This window comes from Lycium ferocissimum, chromosome 1 (genome assembly GCF_029784015.1).
Source record: "Lycium ferocissimum isolate CSIRO_LF1 chromosome 1, AGI_CSIRO_Lferr_CH_V1, whole genome shotgun sequence".
Lineage (NCBI taxonomy): Eukaryota > Viridiplantae > Streptophyta > Magnoliopsida > Solanales > Solanaceae > Lycium > Lycium ferocissimum.
Window position 1 is genome coordinate 61,125,751 of NC_081342.1, and position 15,819 is coordinate 61,141,569.

A 15,819-nucleotide genomic window follows, 5' to 3' on the forward strand; every position below is an offset into this window, starting at 1 on the left:
AGTGTTTTAAACAAATTCTATACTTGGTTTGAATATTTTTTTTTTTCCTTTCTTCCTGAATCTGAGTAAATAGTCCATGTGGGCTTTGGGATTTTCTTTAACATTATGGGCCTTACACTGTTTCTGCCAAAAAATTATATTGCCATTATATGACCTACTTGTTTAGTTTATGCACTAATTTGGCTTGAATGTAGTTCTTTTTTTTTTTTTTTTTTTGATTTAGTATTCTACTTGGACAAGTACTAATCCTAATCCTCTTTGTATGCTTCATGGGAACTAATCTTGGTCCATTCTAGCCATCTCTTGCATCAATACCTGTTGGGCCTAAGGCCCAACCTCCTTCTCTTGATCGAGTCCGCTAAAGACTTGGAAAGGGAAGCAAATATCTATGTTGGAAGGCCCAGCCAATGGGTAAAAATGACATTGATGGGCTTTGGTAGGCCCATCAGTTTTAAAGTTTACTTTCTTCCCCTCCCTATTTTTACTTGACATGTATTGGTTACCAATGAAAGGATATTATTAGGCAGTAGAAACACTTGAGCCCAGTATGTTTGCATTTCTAATAAAACACTTTTAATAAACGTACTCTACCTCCATAATAAAGGAACTTTGAAGTCCAAAGATTCGACTCTGAGATAATTTTCCACCAAAGGAAGCACTCGACCGATTGGTCAAATTCCTAGAGAACAAGGGGACACCTAAGTATTTAAAGCGAAAACTTCCTAAGAAAAAGTGTGGGTCATGCAGCATCTGGTCTCTAAGCACATCAGAGATCCCAACCATATATAAAGAATTTTTCTCCATATTAGCTTTGAGCCGAGAGACCTCTAAAAAATGATTAAATCTTTGCAGCATTAGGTGAAGGGAAACATATCAGCTTTGTAGCACATAAGTAAACCATCTACAAAACAGATGTGCACTAAACTCAGCTTTGCACACCTAGGGTGGTACTTGAATTCTGGGGTATGTCTGAGTTGTTTCAAGGATCTGTGCAGGTACTCCATAGCCAAAACAAAGAGGTAAAAGGACTCCCTTTGCCTTAACCCTCTCTTGGCAGGAAAGCTTGGGGTTAAACCACCAATAACCAATAGGGAGTATTGCACAATGGTGACACATGTCATAATCAAATGTACCAGCTGGTGAGGGAATCAAAACTCCACTAACATCATCTCTAGAAAAGTCTACTCAACAGAGTTATATGCTTTTCTTATGTCCACTTTAACAATGCATCTGGGAGAAACATGTTTTTGGGAATAAGACTTTATGAGTTCATGTGCAATTATCACATTGTCTAAGATATTCCCCCCTTCAATGAAAGCAGATTCGAACTGCCCTTCTAGAATGGCCACCAATAATTCCAACCTTGTAGTGATTACTTTAGAGATAAGCTTATATAGGGTGGTGCAACATGAAATAGGCCTATAGCCTTTAACATAAGTAGGACTGGCTACCTTGGGCACAAGTGTGACTGTAGTTCTATTGATCTCCTTCAGCATATTTCCATTTTGAAAAAGATTGAATAAAATTTGTTGTTACATCCTCCCCTATTGGGGGCCAAAACTGCTTAAGAAATTCAATAGGATAACCATCAACTTTTAGGGCCTTATCATTTGGCATTTCTTTTGGTATTATTGGAGACAAAAGTTATTGTTGTTGTGTTAAGGTGAGATGTGGACCTTCTCTCACTATGTTAATATCAATGCAGGGTAGGTCAGGATTTGTATCAACCATAAGCTTTTGAAAGAAACCAAAAAACTCCTACAGAAGCAACATTGAATTAGTCAGCTTCACATCTTGCTCATTCTATATAATGGATATCCTATTTATGGATTGTCTTGCCTTTAAATGAACATAAAAAATAAAAAAAAATAAAAAAAACTTAGAATTTGAATCCCCAACTGCTATCCAACTAGCTCTGGATTTTTGTCTGAAGACCCTCTCCTGAATAACATCCCATTTGTGCAGCTAATCAATAGTGTCCCTCTCATAAGAGATTAGCTAAGGGTTGAAAGGATCAAGCCTGATCATATCTTGAACATCTGACAAATTATTATGTAAACAATACCAGTCTTCCCTCTAAGCTAGAGGATTCCTTGGAAATGTTTTTGGTGCCTTGCTCAATGTGCTGCAGTTTTTTTTTTTCCAGATCCCAAACATGTGAAAACCAGTGACTCTATGACCCCAACACTCTTCCACTTCCTACTAATAGTTTTCCTACTCCAATAAGACATTGATGAGTCTCTACGGTCTTTTAATTCTTTGAAAACTAGTGACAGTATTGAGGACAATAGGAGAATGATCAGAGGAGCATCCTAAATTCATGTAGTCTACCTCAATGCTAGAACCAATCAGAGTTCCCAGAGATCCAATCAATGTGATTATAGATCCTGTCACTCACATCTCTCTTGTTTCACCAAGAGTATTGACAACCTCTTTTAGTGACTTGTCCCATACCTAATTCATCAACCCAGTCTTGGAAATCCTCAGTTTCAGAGATATACATAAAATTCCCATGAAGTCTATCATCATAGACAACACAGTATTGAAATCTCCAAGTATCAGCCATTGCCCAGACATAAATGAATGTATAGTTCTCAAGTGATCCATAAGTCCTTCCTCTCCCCTATGGTATTGAACCCATATACAAAAGTAATGTAATTGGAGAAGGAGGAGTCTTTTTCAACTACAGAGCAATGGATCAATTGGCTAGTAGTGTGCAAGATAGTAACATCCACATGTGTTGTCTTCCATCCAACCCGCATTCTACCATTAGGAGCATAGTTATAATTGAACCTAAATGGCCAGTCCACCCCCAAAACTCTGAGTAATCTTGGTAACCTTATTTACTTTCACTCTATCTTCTAAAACAGCTAGTATAGACACTTTATTCTTTAGCATAAAGGCTTTAAGCTCTTTTTGTTTAACGAGCTGATTAAGCCCTCTAATATTCAAGGAGCTTATGATCATCACCTTTTCTTGGTCCTGGATCATGCTCTCCCCTTCCTGCTACATCATCCTCCTTGGGTATCTCTCTATTTGCCTTTTTACCTTTACCCTTTTGTGCTCTCATCTGGTTGACTATATTCATTGCTAGCTGTCATTATAGTATGAGTTGTCACACCTCCACCCTGCATATGAGCTACTTTCTTAGGTAAAGGTTCAGATACTGGGGTTAGGGGAAATGCAGTAATATTGTCATGAACCTTTGCTGGCTCCTCCACCTTATCACCGGGTGGAGTTAAAATTGTAGCCATTAGAGTACGTGGTAAGCCAGTAATTGTTGTTATACTGGTCTCCTGTACTTCAGGAATAGTGACAAGTGCCTCAGTTGCATTGCCATCATCAGGCTTTGCTAGCCATTTAGGTAATGCCTTGTTTCTATTCCTCTTGTTGCCTTTGGGAGGAGCCTTCTCATTCTGATTACTTTCCTTCTTACAATCACCAGTTAGTGCTCAAGTTGGTGAATAATATAAAAGAATTGAATTGAAAATATCTAAAACTTAAATAAACTTTAAAATATTATAGTCATTAAGCTATCAATGGTTAAGATTCATTTGGCCAAAGTGTTATAAAAATGGTATAAATAGATGATAATACTCTAATCGATATACTTAATCAGATTAAAAGACTTGATTCTTTTCCAAATTCCTATATTGTTTATAGAATTATGGTACAATTCCCATAAACGGCTGTCTCATCGCCAAATTAAGAATGATACAAGCTTACTTATGATCAACAACGCTAAAGAGACATTGAATGGATTATTTATATTATCAATTGAAAAAGAATTATTCATAACTTTACATCTAAAAATTCTTTCTACAACTTTTAGACCTTTTTCAAAAAAATATGAACATGACTTTATCAGGTGGTAAATCATTGAGTTCCAGAGAACCTAATGGCAGAGGCAATGAAAGTGTTGAAAGAAATTTTTGAGCTGGCTGCTGAGGAAAAGACAATGGTTTATGATGATGATGGCAAGCCATATGACCTTGTACCGAATCTTTCTCAGAAGGCAAAGTTGTATGCTGAAGGCAACAAGAGCTCAGAAAGGGAGTACAACTTTTGGAAGGACTCTTTAGCACATGGTTGTCATCCACTAGATGAAGAACTTGTCAACAGTTGGCCAGACAAGCCAGCAATATATAAGTAAGGATTCTTTTGTTGGAAATATATTATCCTTTTATCTTGTTGTTATTACTGCTTTTTGTTCACCTTCCCTTGTGCCAAGGGTCTTTGGAAACAGCCTCCCTAACTTCATAAAGTAAACTCTACCCTCTTCAGACTCCACTTGTGGGATTATATTGAGTTTGTTGTTGTTGTCTCTATGCTTTATTTGTCCTTTTCCTATTTTATTTCTTTCGTTTACCTTAGAAGTTGAATTTAACCGCTTTTCTCCTTATCTTTTTAGAAGAGTGGTGATAGGTAAATATGCAGTGGAAGTGAGGAATTTAGCTAAGAGGGTATTGGACATCATCTGTCAAGGCTTAGGACTTCCATTGGATTATTTCAGAAAAGAATTGATCCAAAATCAGATGATTTTTAGTAACTACTACCCTCCATGCATATCCCCAATCAAGTTCCACATTGGGAGTCAGGAGTCACTGTGACCCTTTTCTTATCACTTTTCTTTAGCAAAATTATTATGCGCTCCAATTTCTCAACGAAGATGAGCAGTGGATCGGTGTTGAGCCTATCTCTAACACTTTTGTCGTAATACATAGGATTGACTTTTAACGTATTGCTCTTCTCTCATTTCTTACCTTTGCTCTTCTTGTTCATTCCGAGTGTGTTTGGTATAGAGAAAACATACATTTTCTCAATAATATTTGTATGAATGGCCCTCTCGGGGGTCGATAACATATGGGGGTGAGGCCTTGGTCCAGGTTTTGGCTTAGAGCTTCCGACAATGTCGACATCCATAGATGGTGACCATAGCTAAGCATCCCCTGGTTTAGGCCCTCCATGACTACATGGGCAAGATAAACCGGATTTTGCACTATTACATTGATCGATTAATTCTCTACTACCAAATCTAGGGTTAGAGCTTGACTTTGAAGGCCCATATCTAGCCAGGATGCCGGCACATGGTCTAGGGGTAGAGAAGCCATGATAAAGGTCTAAAGTGGTGGTAGTTGGTTTTCTTTTGAGCTGCTGGCCATGGTTTTGGTCAAGAGAAGAGGTTTGCGTACTGGTTTCAGAAGAGAGATAAATGTTTGTGTTGAGACTGAGCTCGGAACCACTTTTAAACACACTCGCCTCATCCTTCTCTGTAGCATTAATTAGATTTGTTATGTTAGAAATGATGAAGCCATTATATCACCCTCAGTGATATGATTACCCTCGAAACTCAGATAATGCAACGGGTTACTAAGTGTCATTTGGTTTGTAGAGGGAGAATATCATTGAGGGTGTTGCGCACGAGGATTATTTTTTAAGTTCTGATTATCCTCTATGGGATATCAGAACTGATAGTAGAAAGTTGGTGGGCATCCGTTGACTTAAGATCCAATTGGGCCTTGACAATGTCAATAAATTTGGTATGGAGTTGGGCTTAGAACTTAGAGTTCTGGCTGAAGTGATGAAATTCTGGACCTCCGAAGGGGAGTTAATTTTGGGCTTGTAGTAATTGTTGGCCTGGTTTTTGCCTTTATTTTTATGGGCTACCTTATTTTCCTTTTCCCGACCCAAATCATTTAATTTATTATGGCCCATTTCCTGGCCCAACGACCCCGACCCAGAGACTTGAGAGTCCTTACGGTTTGACTTGGAAACATCCTTGGCGCCTCTATTTTCATGGCTACGGCAATTGCTTTTCCAATTATGGTAATGAAAAGTTTGAGATTTGAGGACTTTACCTGTTGCACCATCAAAAGTTTTTAACTGGACCTGCTCACTTTGGTTTCCCTCTACCTTTTGCTAATGCGAGGAAGCTGATTTAAGGCTAGCTTTCATCCAATTCAAATTTGACTATGAAGTAGTCACTTCCAAGGTCGATTAATGTAAGATTCTCTTTTGGTTTCCATAGATCTATGAGTTTTCCTCTCAGAAATTGATGGTTAAATCTCTTGCCGGATAGTTTGATAATAATAGAGAATCTACAAGGGAAGTAGAGTCTATTTTTTTCCTCACTCGTCAAGATAATAGAGTCGGTTTCATCTGTTTCTTCGAACTCCAGATCTGTAGATTTTGTTTAATCTGTTTCTTCGAACTCCAGATCGAAAACCACCTGACTTAATAGATACTTAGAACATCACATACCATAACTCAGAGAACACATGCACGCAGAAAAGGCCCAACATACATACCATAACTCAGAGAACACCTGCACGCAGAAAAGGGCCAACATAGAAATCTCCGATAATTCAACACATATGTACATATACGGACCGACAAGGTCGCCACAACATTACGTATATCATAAGCCGCAAGGCTATCGGAAAAATATATCGGGAACCCAAAACAAGGCCGACAAGGCCATACATAATATTTACATATCCCACTATGTCCATGAGCCTCCAAGAGTATATATATGAACACATATTATACTAACAGAAAAGTATCAAAAGATAGCAAGCCCGGAGTAGTGGCACTTGCTAACACCGCTGAAGCTGGAAAATCCTACTGCGGTTGCTCCTCGATAACTCATCGAGCCTCGCAAGATTTAAATGCGACGTCCGTGCAACGGGACGTCAGTACGGATAAAAGTACTGAGTATGTAAGGCAGGAGAGTAGCAACATAATTAAGATATAATGTAACATTAATAAGGGCAAAAGAAAACTGAACATATGGAAGTAGCACAAAATACAATGCATGATAAAAACATTGGTATGCTTATATATATATATATATATATATATATATATATGTACGTAACGAATAGTATCCATGCCCGTAGTAAGGCTCGTTATATATGTAAAATCATGCCCGGCCATTAAGGCTCGGTGTTATCATCATTAGCCCGCGTCCGGAACCTCTCGCGTCCGGAGCAATATCATAACATGCCCACTGCAGTGGTGTGCGCATTTACGCGCCATGCCCGGCCGACTATAGCGTGGCACGGTGTAGTAAAATAGTGAAATACATTTATTTATATGTATATACCATGTATGAGAAGTCAATGATCCGACCTTGGCCTTTCGTAGTGACATAAGGTCGGTAGCCTCCGAATAGCTTATGGAATTCGTATCCGGTCAAAGAAGTAATCGATGATGATAAGTAAAATAATATTTTAAGAATCAATAAAATAACAAGACATTAAGATTTGAAATACAAAACATGGGAATGGAGTGGATTTGTTATGGAACGCCAACGTTTATATTCTAGTTGGATTCGTGCCAAAGAAAGAGGGAAACGAACACCTTACATACCTTATCCGTCAAGCCACCACTTAAAGAATTCCTTACACCGATGCTTGCCCTTCACCCGAGCCTATATATTGAAAAATATATCTTTAATCATACCATCATCATATTTCCATCAACTTATAAGCACTAATTATGGAAGACTAATTTGGGTTACGAAAATTTGGGTAGCATCTCCCCTATATCATCGACTTCCTCCAAATACCAAAACAATACCAACAACAACATCCTCAATATTCTACAAGATAAATATGTATATTTTCATCCAAACTCTCTTCAAACCTCAACCCATAAGCCAACAACATCAACACAACAAACTATAAATTTTATTCTCGTAAATATTCCTAAATCAATGTTAATAAAGAGAGATTCAATAATTCATACCTTATCTTTACTAGAGTAGCAAGATCTTCAATATTTACTTTGTTTCCAAGCCTACTCCAACACGAATGAAATTATAAACGAGACTACACGTTGTCAGGACCTTGATTAATACGCCGTAACTTGAAATTGACTCAAAATACTCACCTTTTATGTGATATAAGAGAGTCTTGCTTGCTGAATTTTCTGGAAATTTTTAGAAGTTTTTGATGGAAAATGGGGTTTTTAACCTTTTTTATAGTGGCTCAAAGTCGGCGACTTTGCAAAGGCATGTTGTTTGCTACTGTCGACCTAAATTGTAACGTCCATAATTTTCTACTCCGATGTCCTATCGATGAGCGGGTTGTTGCGTCGGAAACTAGACTCGACGAACTTCATTTTAGGATTTTGAAATACCTTAAAACTCCTAATATGCATGAAGATATACCCCTCCAAATTTGACCCAAAATTCTATCCTTGATTAAACAACTTTTTTTTTTTTCTTTCAATTTTTCAACAAACTTATTTTCTTTGATTTGCTTGGTCCTAGAGTCTCCCATAGCTCATGATATGAACTTAAACCCTTGTAACCATGAGATAGGTGCATACAATCTCCCATATCCTAGGAAATGCTCCACGTCTACACTTAAACAACTAATGCCTAATAGATTTCACGTACAAGACTACGAGGTGTAACAAAGTACTCCCGCTAACTCATGCACTTTTCTTTTTAGTGTGTCCGATCCAAGAAAAAAAGAAGAAGATATCTTTCAATATTATATAGAAATAATTTAACTTTAAAGTATCTATTATTTTTATGAGATGATTTACAGTCACACAAATATCTTTGATTTATTTTATGTCACAAGTTTCAAACTTTTTTCTTATTTCTTAAATTTCGTGTCCAATCAAAGTGCATTACATAAATTGAGCGGAGGGAACATTTTAATAATAATAAAGGAAATCCGCATATTAATATATAATTTCTGATTACAATGTTTTAAAGCGGTTAAATGATAGATAAGATCTTTGAATACCAAACAATACCCAAGGTTCACTCAATTTATTTGAAATACATACCAACCTGCCCAACGCATAGATGTTCACTCTATTTATTTGAAAGAACACAACTTCTTAAACAACACTAAGACAGATCATATTTTATAGGGTTTCAAAGCTGCATCATAGTCAGAATCATCACCTAGATAATTGCCAAGATATTCAAGATATGTGTAAGGTCTATATAATGGTGGTTGCTTTTCGCTTAAAAGTTGCTTTGCTGGTACAATAGTGGTTGAATTGGCAGGAGTAAAGAAGGTAACAATGGATAATCGATCATGGGTTTGATTTGTCACAACCCTATGGACTGCTCCTTCCATCACATTGTTGGTAATAACCTGTTTATAGTCCAAAACAAATTCAAACTTAGAAAATTTAAAAAAAAAAAAAAAAAAAAAGAGGCATAATACATAACAGGCCCTCATACGTGGCCTCAATTGTGACAGGCAATATGCTCTCCAATTTTGGGTGTGCATAATTAGGGACCTCAACTTGTCTCCACTTTGTCAATTGAACACTCCAACTTACAAAATCATTCTCTAGACACCTTCGAAATTTATGTGTTATGTTAGCATTTGTGTTTACGTGTTCAACTATATATAAGTTGAAGTGTCTACTTGTGCACACCGAAAGTTTGAGGACTTGTTTATGTATTAAGCCTAAAATAGAGGAATAAAGTTATTTAGGGAGTATAAGTTATAAAAATAATTACTTCATAGATATTCATTTTGTTTATACACGAAATCTCATTTAAAGTTTTAGATTCTTACATTTTCAATGAGTCAAATTATCATCACCGGCTAGTGTTGGTTATATTCAATTACAAAAATATATTGAAAAATGACTATTTGTAAATTTCACTCTGTATTAAAAGCTTAAATATGCGTTCGCGTTGCTCTCCCAAGATTATGATCATCCTATTGACACACTTCTTTTTTTGGCTGAAATTTGTAAATAAATTTAGATTGTCACATACAATGGTCTGAGTCTGGTAACATCACATTTTGTAAACTGCTTAGAACACGCGCCTGAATGGAAGATATATTTCTGGAAGAAAAATCCCATTTGATAGTGACTGAAAAATTAAGATTTTGAGAAAAATATATAGTATTCCTTCTCTCCCTATTGGTGTGAAGGTGTTTGACTGGGAATGAAGTTTAAGAAGGAAAATAAAACTTTTAAAACTTGTGGTATAAAAAATCTACAAATATTTATATGACTATATAATCATGTCATTGAAGGGTTAAATAGGAAGTTTAAAATTTAATTGTTGTACTTCAAATAGAAATTTGTCATTCTTTTTGAGATTGAATTTTAAAAAAAAAAAAAAGGGTGTCACATAAATTGACAGAGAGCGTAATGATTAATAGTGCTATCTTGTTAGTTGAAGCAAGTGTTATAAATTAAAGTTAACATAGTTATACAGAAATGATTTTTAAACACACCATAAAAAAGAGATCAAAGAGAAAAAATGAAAGAAAATAGGGTGTGTTTGCTACGAAGGAAAATGTTTTTTCCTGAAAAATGTTTTACTAGAAAATGTTTTCTTGGAAAATAAGAGTGTTTCTCGCTTATTATTTATTGTTTGATAAGTAAGCAAAAGGATATCATCCAAGAGCATCTACATGTAATTTAGCAAAATACTATGAGGATGGAATCGGTTGGGAGTGAGGGTTCGGGGGTGGCAGGGTGGGATGGGGAGTGGGGGTTCGGGGTGGGGTGGGATTGTCAAGAGGGGGGGGTTAGGGGCATTGACGGATGGGGAGGAGACAAAGAAATTGAAAAGTCACTTATGGACTTGCTTTCCCTTCTTCCCTTAGGGAAAGTCGATTTCCTAGAAACTTGTTTTTACCATATAAAAAAAAAAAAAAATATATATATATATATATATATATATATATATATATATATATATATATTTTCCAAAACTTATCAACCAAACATAAAAAATCGAAAAATATTTTTCAGAAAATGTATGATTTCTTCTACCAAACACACTCATAAAGAACAAGAAGAGCAAAGATAGCAAATGAGAGAAGAGCAATACGTTAAAAGTCAATCCAAGTATCACGATAAAAGCGTTAGAGATGGGCTCAACGCCGATCCATTGCCCGTCTTTGTTGAGAAACTGGAGTGCATACAGATCTTGCTGAACTAAAGTGATGATGTTAGAATCATAATGACCTGCGACTCCCAATGCGGAACTTGGTTCAGGACATGGAGGGTAGTAGTTACTGAACATCAACTGATTTTGGATCAATTCTTTTATGAAATAACCCAATGGAAGTCCTAAGCCTCGACAGATGATGTCCAATACCTTTTTAGCCAAATTCCTTACTTCCACTGCATATTCACCTATCACCTCTCTGCCAAAATGATAGGGATCAGAAAAGGGAAAAAATAGAAGGTTAAAATCAACTTCTAAGGTAAACGGAAGAAATAAAATAAAAATAGGACAAATAAAGCATATACAACTATAACAACAACTACAAATTCAATGTAATCCCCTAAGTGGTATCTGGGAAGAGTAGAGTGTACGCGGGCCTTATCTCTCCTTGTGAAGATAGGGAGATTGTTTCAAAAGACCCTCAACTCAAGGGATGGTGAAAAGAAAGAAGTAACAAGAAGCAGAAACATCAGCAACATGTAACAAGAAGCAGAAACATCAGCAAGATAAAAGGATAAACGAAGCGAAAGAAACAACATGTACTAATGGAAACCTAAAACTAAGAAAATACAAGAAAAAACTAATACTCCTAGTATAGAAAAGAAGTACGCTCGAGGTGAAAAGAAGCTGTAGCAATAAGCAGAATCAACAGCAAGATAAAATGACAACCTAAGTGAAAGAAATAACAAGTAGTAGTATAAATATTTGACTAAGAAAATACAAGAGTAATACTAATAATCCTGGTATAGAAAAGAAATACGCTCGACTACCTACTAGCCTTATAGATTAAGCCTCGCCCTTCACACCCTCCAATCAGGGGTCATGTCCTCGGTAAGCTACACTTGCGCCATTTCCTGCCCAATCACCTCTCCCATATACTTCTTTAGCCTACCTCTACCTTTCCTCGTGCGCACCATGGCCAAGCTCTCAAGCCTTCTCATAGGAGCATCTACACATCTTCTTTTCACATGACCGAACCGTCTCAACCTCACTTCCCGCATCCTGTCCATCATGACGTCTACTCCATCTTTTTCCAAATATATTCATCCCTAATCTTATCTCTCCTGGTATGCCCACACATCTATCTGAGCATCCTTATTTCTGCTACTTTCAACTTTTGGATATGAGAGTTCTTGACTACCTAACACAGCACCCCATACACCATAGTCGGTCTAACCACCACACTGTAGAACTTCCTTTAAGTCTTGGTGGCACAATATTAACTTAAAAAAATATCGGATGCAATCCTCCATGTCATCCACCCCTCTCCAATACGATGTGTGACATCATTGTTAATCTCCCTATTACCTTGGATTGCTGACTCCGGGTACTTGAAACTTCCTCTCTTGGGGATGATTAATGAATCAAGCCTCACGTCAACATCGGCTTCATGAGTCACTAAACTTGCACTTCAAATAATTTTTCTTGGTCCTATTCAACGTAAAATAAAGCATATACACTTGCAAATTATTCTCCCAATTTATGTGATACTAATTGATATAATTTATTATAGCAGGTTAAATTACTTTATTTTTCGGATTATCAGTCACGCTTGTTATAAAGTATAGCAACATTATTTCAAGAAATTAAACATAACATAGGTGTGAAAATATTATCCATGCATAGATCTTCACCTAGAAAATAAAATAATGGATAGAAGAAACAAGATGTTGAAAATAGTAAACGTAAATATTTAAATGTCTAGGTCCATATGTTTGGTGTTATCCATATGACTATTAGAAATCCAGATGTATAGATTCAATGATTTCAATGTGAGCAAGTTGGTAGTATGTTGGTGAAACTATTAGTAACTTGATGCCTAACGTTATTCATTTAGCACCTATATTAATCCCCTTGTAATGTAAGAGTGAATTTTTCAAATAATATGAAGTGAATTCCATGTCAATCTCCCTCTTCCATTTTCTTTCTGCCCTATTATATTATTAACCGCTGCCTTACATATTTCCATTCAAGAATCCTTACTTATATGTTGCTGGTCTTCCATTTTCTTTCTGCCCTATTATATTATTAACCGCTGCTTTACATATTTCCATTCAAGAATCCTTACTTATATGTTGCTGGCTTGTCTGGCCAACTGTTGACAAGTTCTTCATCTAGTGGATGACAACCATGTGCTAAACTATCCCTCCAAAAGTTGAACTCCCCTTCTGAGGTCTTGTTCCCATCAGTATACAATTTTGCCTTCTGAGAATAATTTGGTACAAGGACATTTGGCTTGCCATCTTCGTCATAAAACATTGCCTTCTCCTCAGCAGGGAGAGCAAAAAACTCTTTCAAGACTTTCATTGCCTCTGCCATTAGGTTCTCCGGAACTCCATGATTGACCACCTGTTAAAGCCAAGTTCATAATTTTTCAAAAAAGCAAGTCTAAGGTTCTGTTCGTTATAGAGGAAAACATTTTATTTTTATTTTCTCATGTTTGGTTGGTCAAATTTTTTGAAAAACACTTTCTTTAGGAGAATAAATTCTTTAAAAATAAGGAAAATAACTTACCACATGAAAGTAAGGGAAAATAAGTTCCACATGTGACATTATACTTATGTACACCTCAAGCACACCTCATTTTCACCCCCTTCCTCGCAGCCCTCATCCTCAACCACCCCACACCCCTACCCCACGCCCACCTCCCATAATATTTGTTTAGATTATATACAAAACTTTTAGGATAAAATTTTTACTTTTGTGCCGAACACAAGAAAATAAGTAAGAAATACACTTATTTTCCTAGAAAACATTTTGCAAAAGGAATAATATTTTCCTTCATACTGAACACACCCTAAAAGCTGTTGAAAGAATCACAATTTTACGATGAAATTGAAGTAGTACGCCCTCGATCCTAATTTATGTGAAGGTGTTTGATTGGACAATGAGTTTAAAAATGAAAGAAAGACTTTTAAAGCTTGTGATTCAAAATAAGTTAAAAAATATTTGTGTGACTATAAATCATCTCACAAGAGTAAAATGAGAAATTTAAACTTAAATTATTACTAAATATAAAAGATTGTCATTCTTTTTCGGACTGGTAGAAATAGAAAGAGTGTCACGTAATTGGGATAAAGGAAATAATAATTAGTAATTTTATTGTACTAGACCTGAAAGAGTCCGAAATCTCGACATGCCTTGCTGATTTGTTCGACAAGGAAGTCTTCAGGTTGTCCTATATCAATGATTGGGATGTCCTTTCCAAGAGGAACTTCTTTTTCTGGCCTTTTCTTCAATGGCACCACAAAATTTTGAGGCAAATGGTTTGGAGATGACAACGTTAATGGGGTCGACATTTTCCAACTCAATTAAGAAAGTAATCAACCTAAATTTTTGTGACTTGGAGTGGATGAAGACATGCCCTATTTATAGTGTTCAAGTCTTTGATTATATTTCCTTAAGCAGTACTCAATGTAGGTTTCTTGCAAGTTTTTGAAAGGCCATTTTAATAAGATAAACACATGAAACACATGATACACATATTCAATCTTTCACTCAATCAATCAAATTTGCTTATCCTGTCCCTACAACTACAAGAGAAAGGTATGGGCAACCTCTAGTAAAAATATTTTTTATTAAACAAGGTAGATTATCACGAGGGGATTCCTGCTTATATGATTGATTATAAGAGGAAATGTACAGGTTGAGAAGTTTTAACCAACTCACCTGGGGTCCTTTGTTTATTCACATTAAATTTTATGATTTTTGTTGACGTCTTATACCTTCATTTAAGACAAAACTAAGATTTTTCATTTCAATTTATTTTGTTTCTCCTTAATTTCAATTAAGCAATACTTAGTTGATAGTTTGCTTGACCTAATAATACGATAGGGAATGAATTGGGTTGTACCAGATTTCACATATGTGATGGACCAGGTTACTTTATCTGTTTTCTTATGAGTAGTTTCCGGAATAAAGAAAGCAGAATAGTAACAGCGCAAGATTTTTACGTGAAAAACACCCGGCTCACAAGGGTGAAAAAAACACAACCTACATCACTGCATGATTTAACCCAACATTGGCTAGGTGTGAACCTCAACAGAATTCAGATTACAAACACTTGCAACTTAAGAGACTGCCTCTAATCCCTTGCCCTTAGAACTAGGAGTATTTAATTTATTTTTTATAAAATACCGACTAATCAGTTAAATTTTGACTTATTGAAAGCAGCTTATTTTACCAAAAGATGTCCCACGGTATTTTTCTTTTAAAATGAAATTTTAAAATTTTTGACTTCTCCCAGAGACTATATAGCTTCACATAATTCGCCTCTCGATAGTCTTGGTTGGGAGTCCGGAGCCAAAAGGGTATAAAAATACACGGTATAAACTAAAAGGGGGGGGGGGGGGGGCCAAAAATTTACATACCAAAAGGGGTATAACGTGGATCAGCCCACGTTATACCCCAACTTTTTTTTTTAATTTGTCAGATTCTTGAAGCCCGAAAAAAAAAATTACGTAAAACGTGGATCCCTCCACGTTTTACGTTTCATTAATTTTTTTCCGCACGGTTTAGGGTTTAGTTTGTAAGACGTTGCCTCTATTTAAATCATATTCGGCTGTGTTTTTAATAAAAAAAAAATTATTGATTTTTTTAATTTTTAAAGCATATAGTTAATTTCAGTGAATAACTCAAATAAATATTTTAACACATGCAATAATTAAATATGTGTTATATATGCGAACGTAAATAAAAAAATAAAATATAAGTTAAATAAAAGTCACACATTAACTAAGTAATAAATGTTAAATTACATGATAACTATTAAACGGCACAAGACATGTTATATATTCTTGGAAGATTACATAAGGAAACAATAATCGTACAAGTTAAGAAAAAAACATAAAATCCAACAAGCAACAACA

At 35.8% G+C, this 15,819-nt stretch overlaps 2 protein-coding genes across 2 annotated transcripts; one reads left to right on the forward strand and one right to left on the reverse strand.

Annotated features, from left to right (window-relative positions):
* The first annotated feature begins 3,889 nt into the window (after positions 1-3,889).
* LOC132030399 (hyoscyamine 6-dioxygenase-like) lies at positions 3,890-4,257 on the forward strand. Its single transcript, XM_059420024.1, has one exon. It carries the CDS (start codon positions 3,899-3,901, stop codon positions 4,151-4,153), a length of 255 nt encoding a protein of 84 aa, XP_059276007.1. The 5' UTR covers positions 3,890-3,898; the 3' UTR covers positions 4,154-4,257.
* A 4,504-nt stretch (positions 4,258-8,761) lies between these two features.
* Positions 8,762-14,366, reverse strand: LOC132056676 (hyoscyamine 6-dioxygenase-like). Its single transcript, XM_059448969.1, has 4 exons — positions 14,065-14,366; positions 13,020-13,300; positions 10,832-11,150; positions 8,762-9,122 (listed from the first exon to the last, which is right to left on the reverse strand). The coding sequence occupies exons 1-4, from the start codon at positions 14,248-14,250 to the stop codon at positions 8,880-8,882; spliced, it is 1,029 nt and encodes a 342-aa protein (XP_059304952.1). The 5' UTR covers positions 14,251-14,366; the 3' UTR covers positions 8,762-8,879.
* Positions 14,367-15,819: the final 1,453 nt, after the last annotated feature.

Excerpts from the sequence above, each read along its gene's own strand:
- LOC132030399 (XM_059420024.1), top strand. The coding sequence starts at position 3,899 with ATGGCAGAGGCAATGAAAGTGTTGAAAGAAATTTTTGAGCTGGCTGCT.
- LOC132056676 (XM_059448969.1), bottom strand. The coding sequence starts at position 14,250 with ATGTCGACCCCATTAACGTTGTCATCTCCAAACCATTTGCCTCAAAAT. Across the intron at positions 11,151-13,019 it reads GACAAGCCAGCAACATATAA|AGAGGTGATAGGTGAATATG; the intron begins GTAAGGATTCTT and ends TCATTTTGGCAG. Across the intron at positions 9,123-10,831 it reads TACTTGGATTGACTTTTAAC|GTTATTACCAACAATGTGAT; the intron begins GTATTGCTCTTC and ends GACTATAAACAG.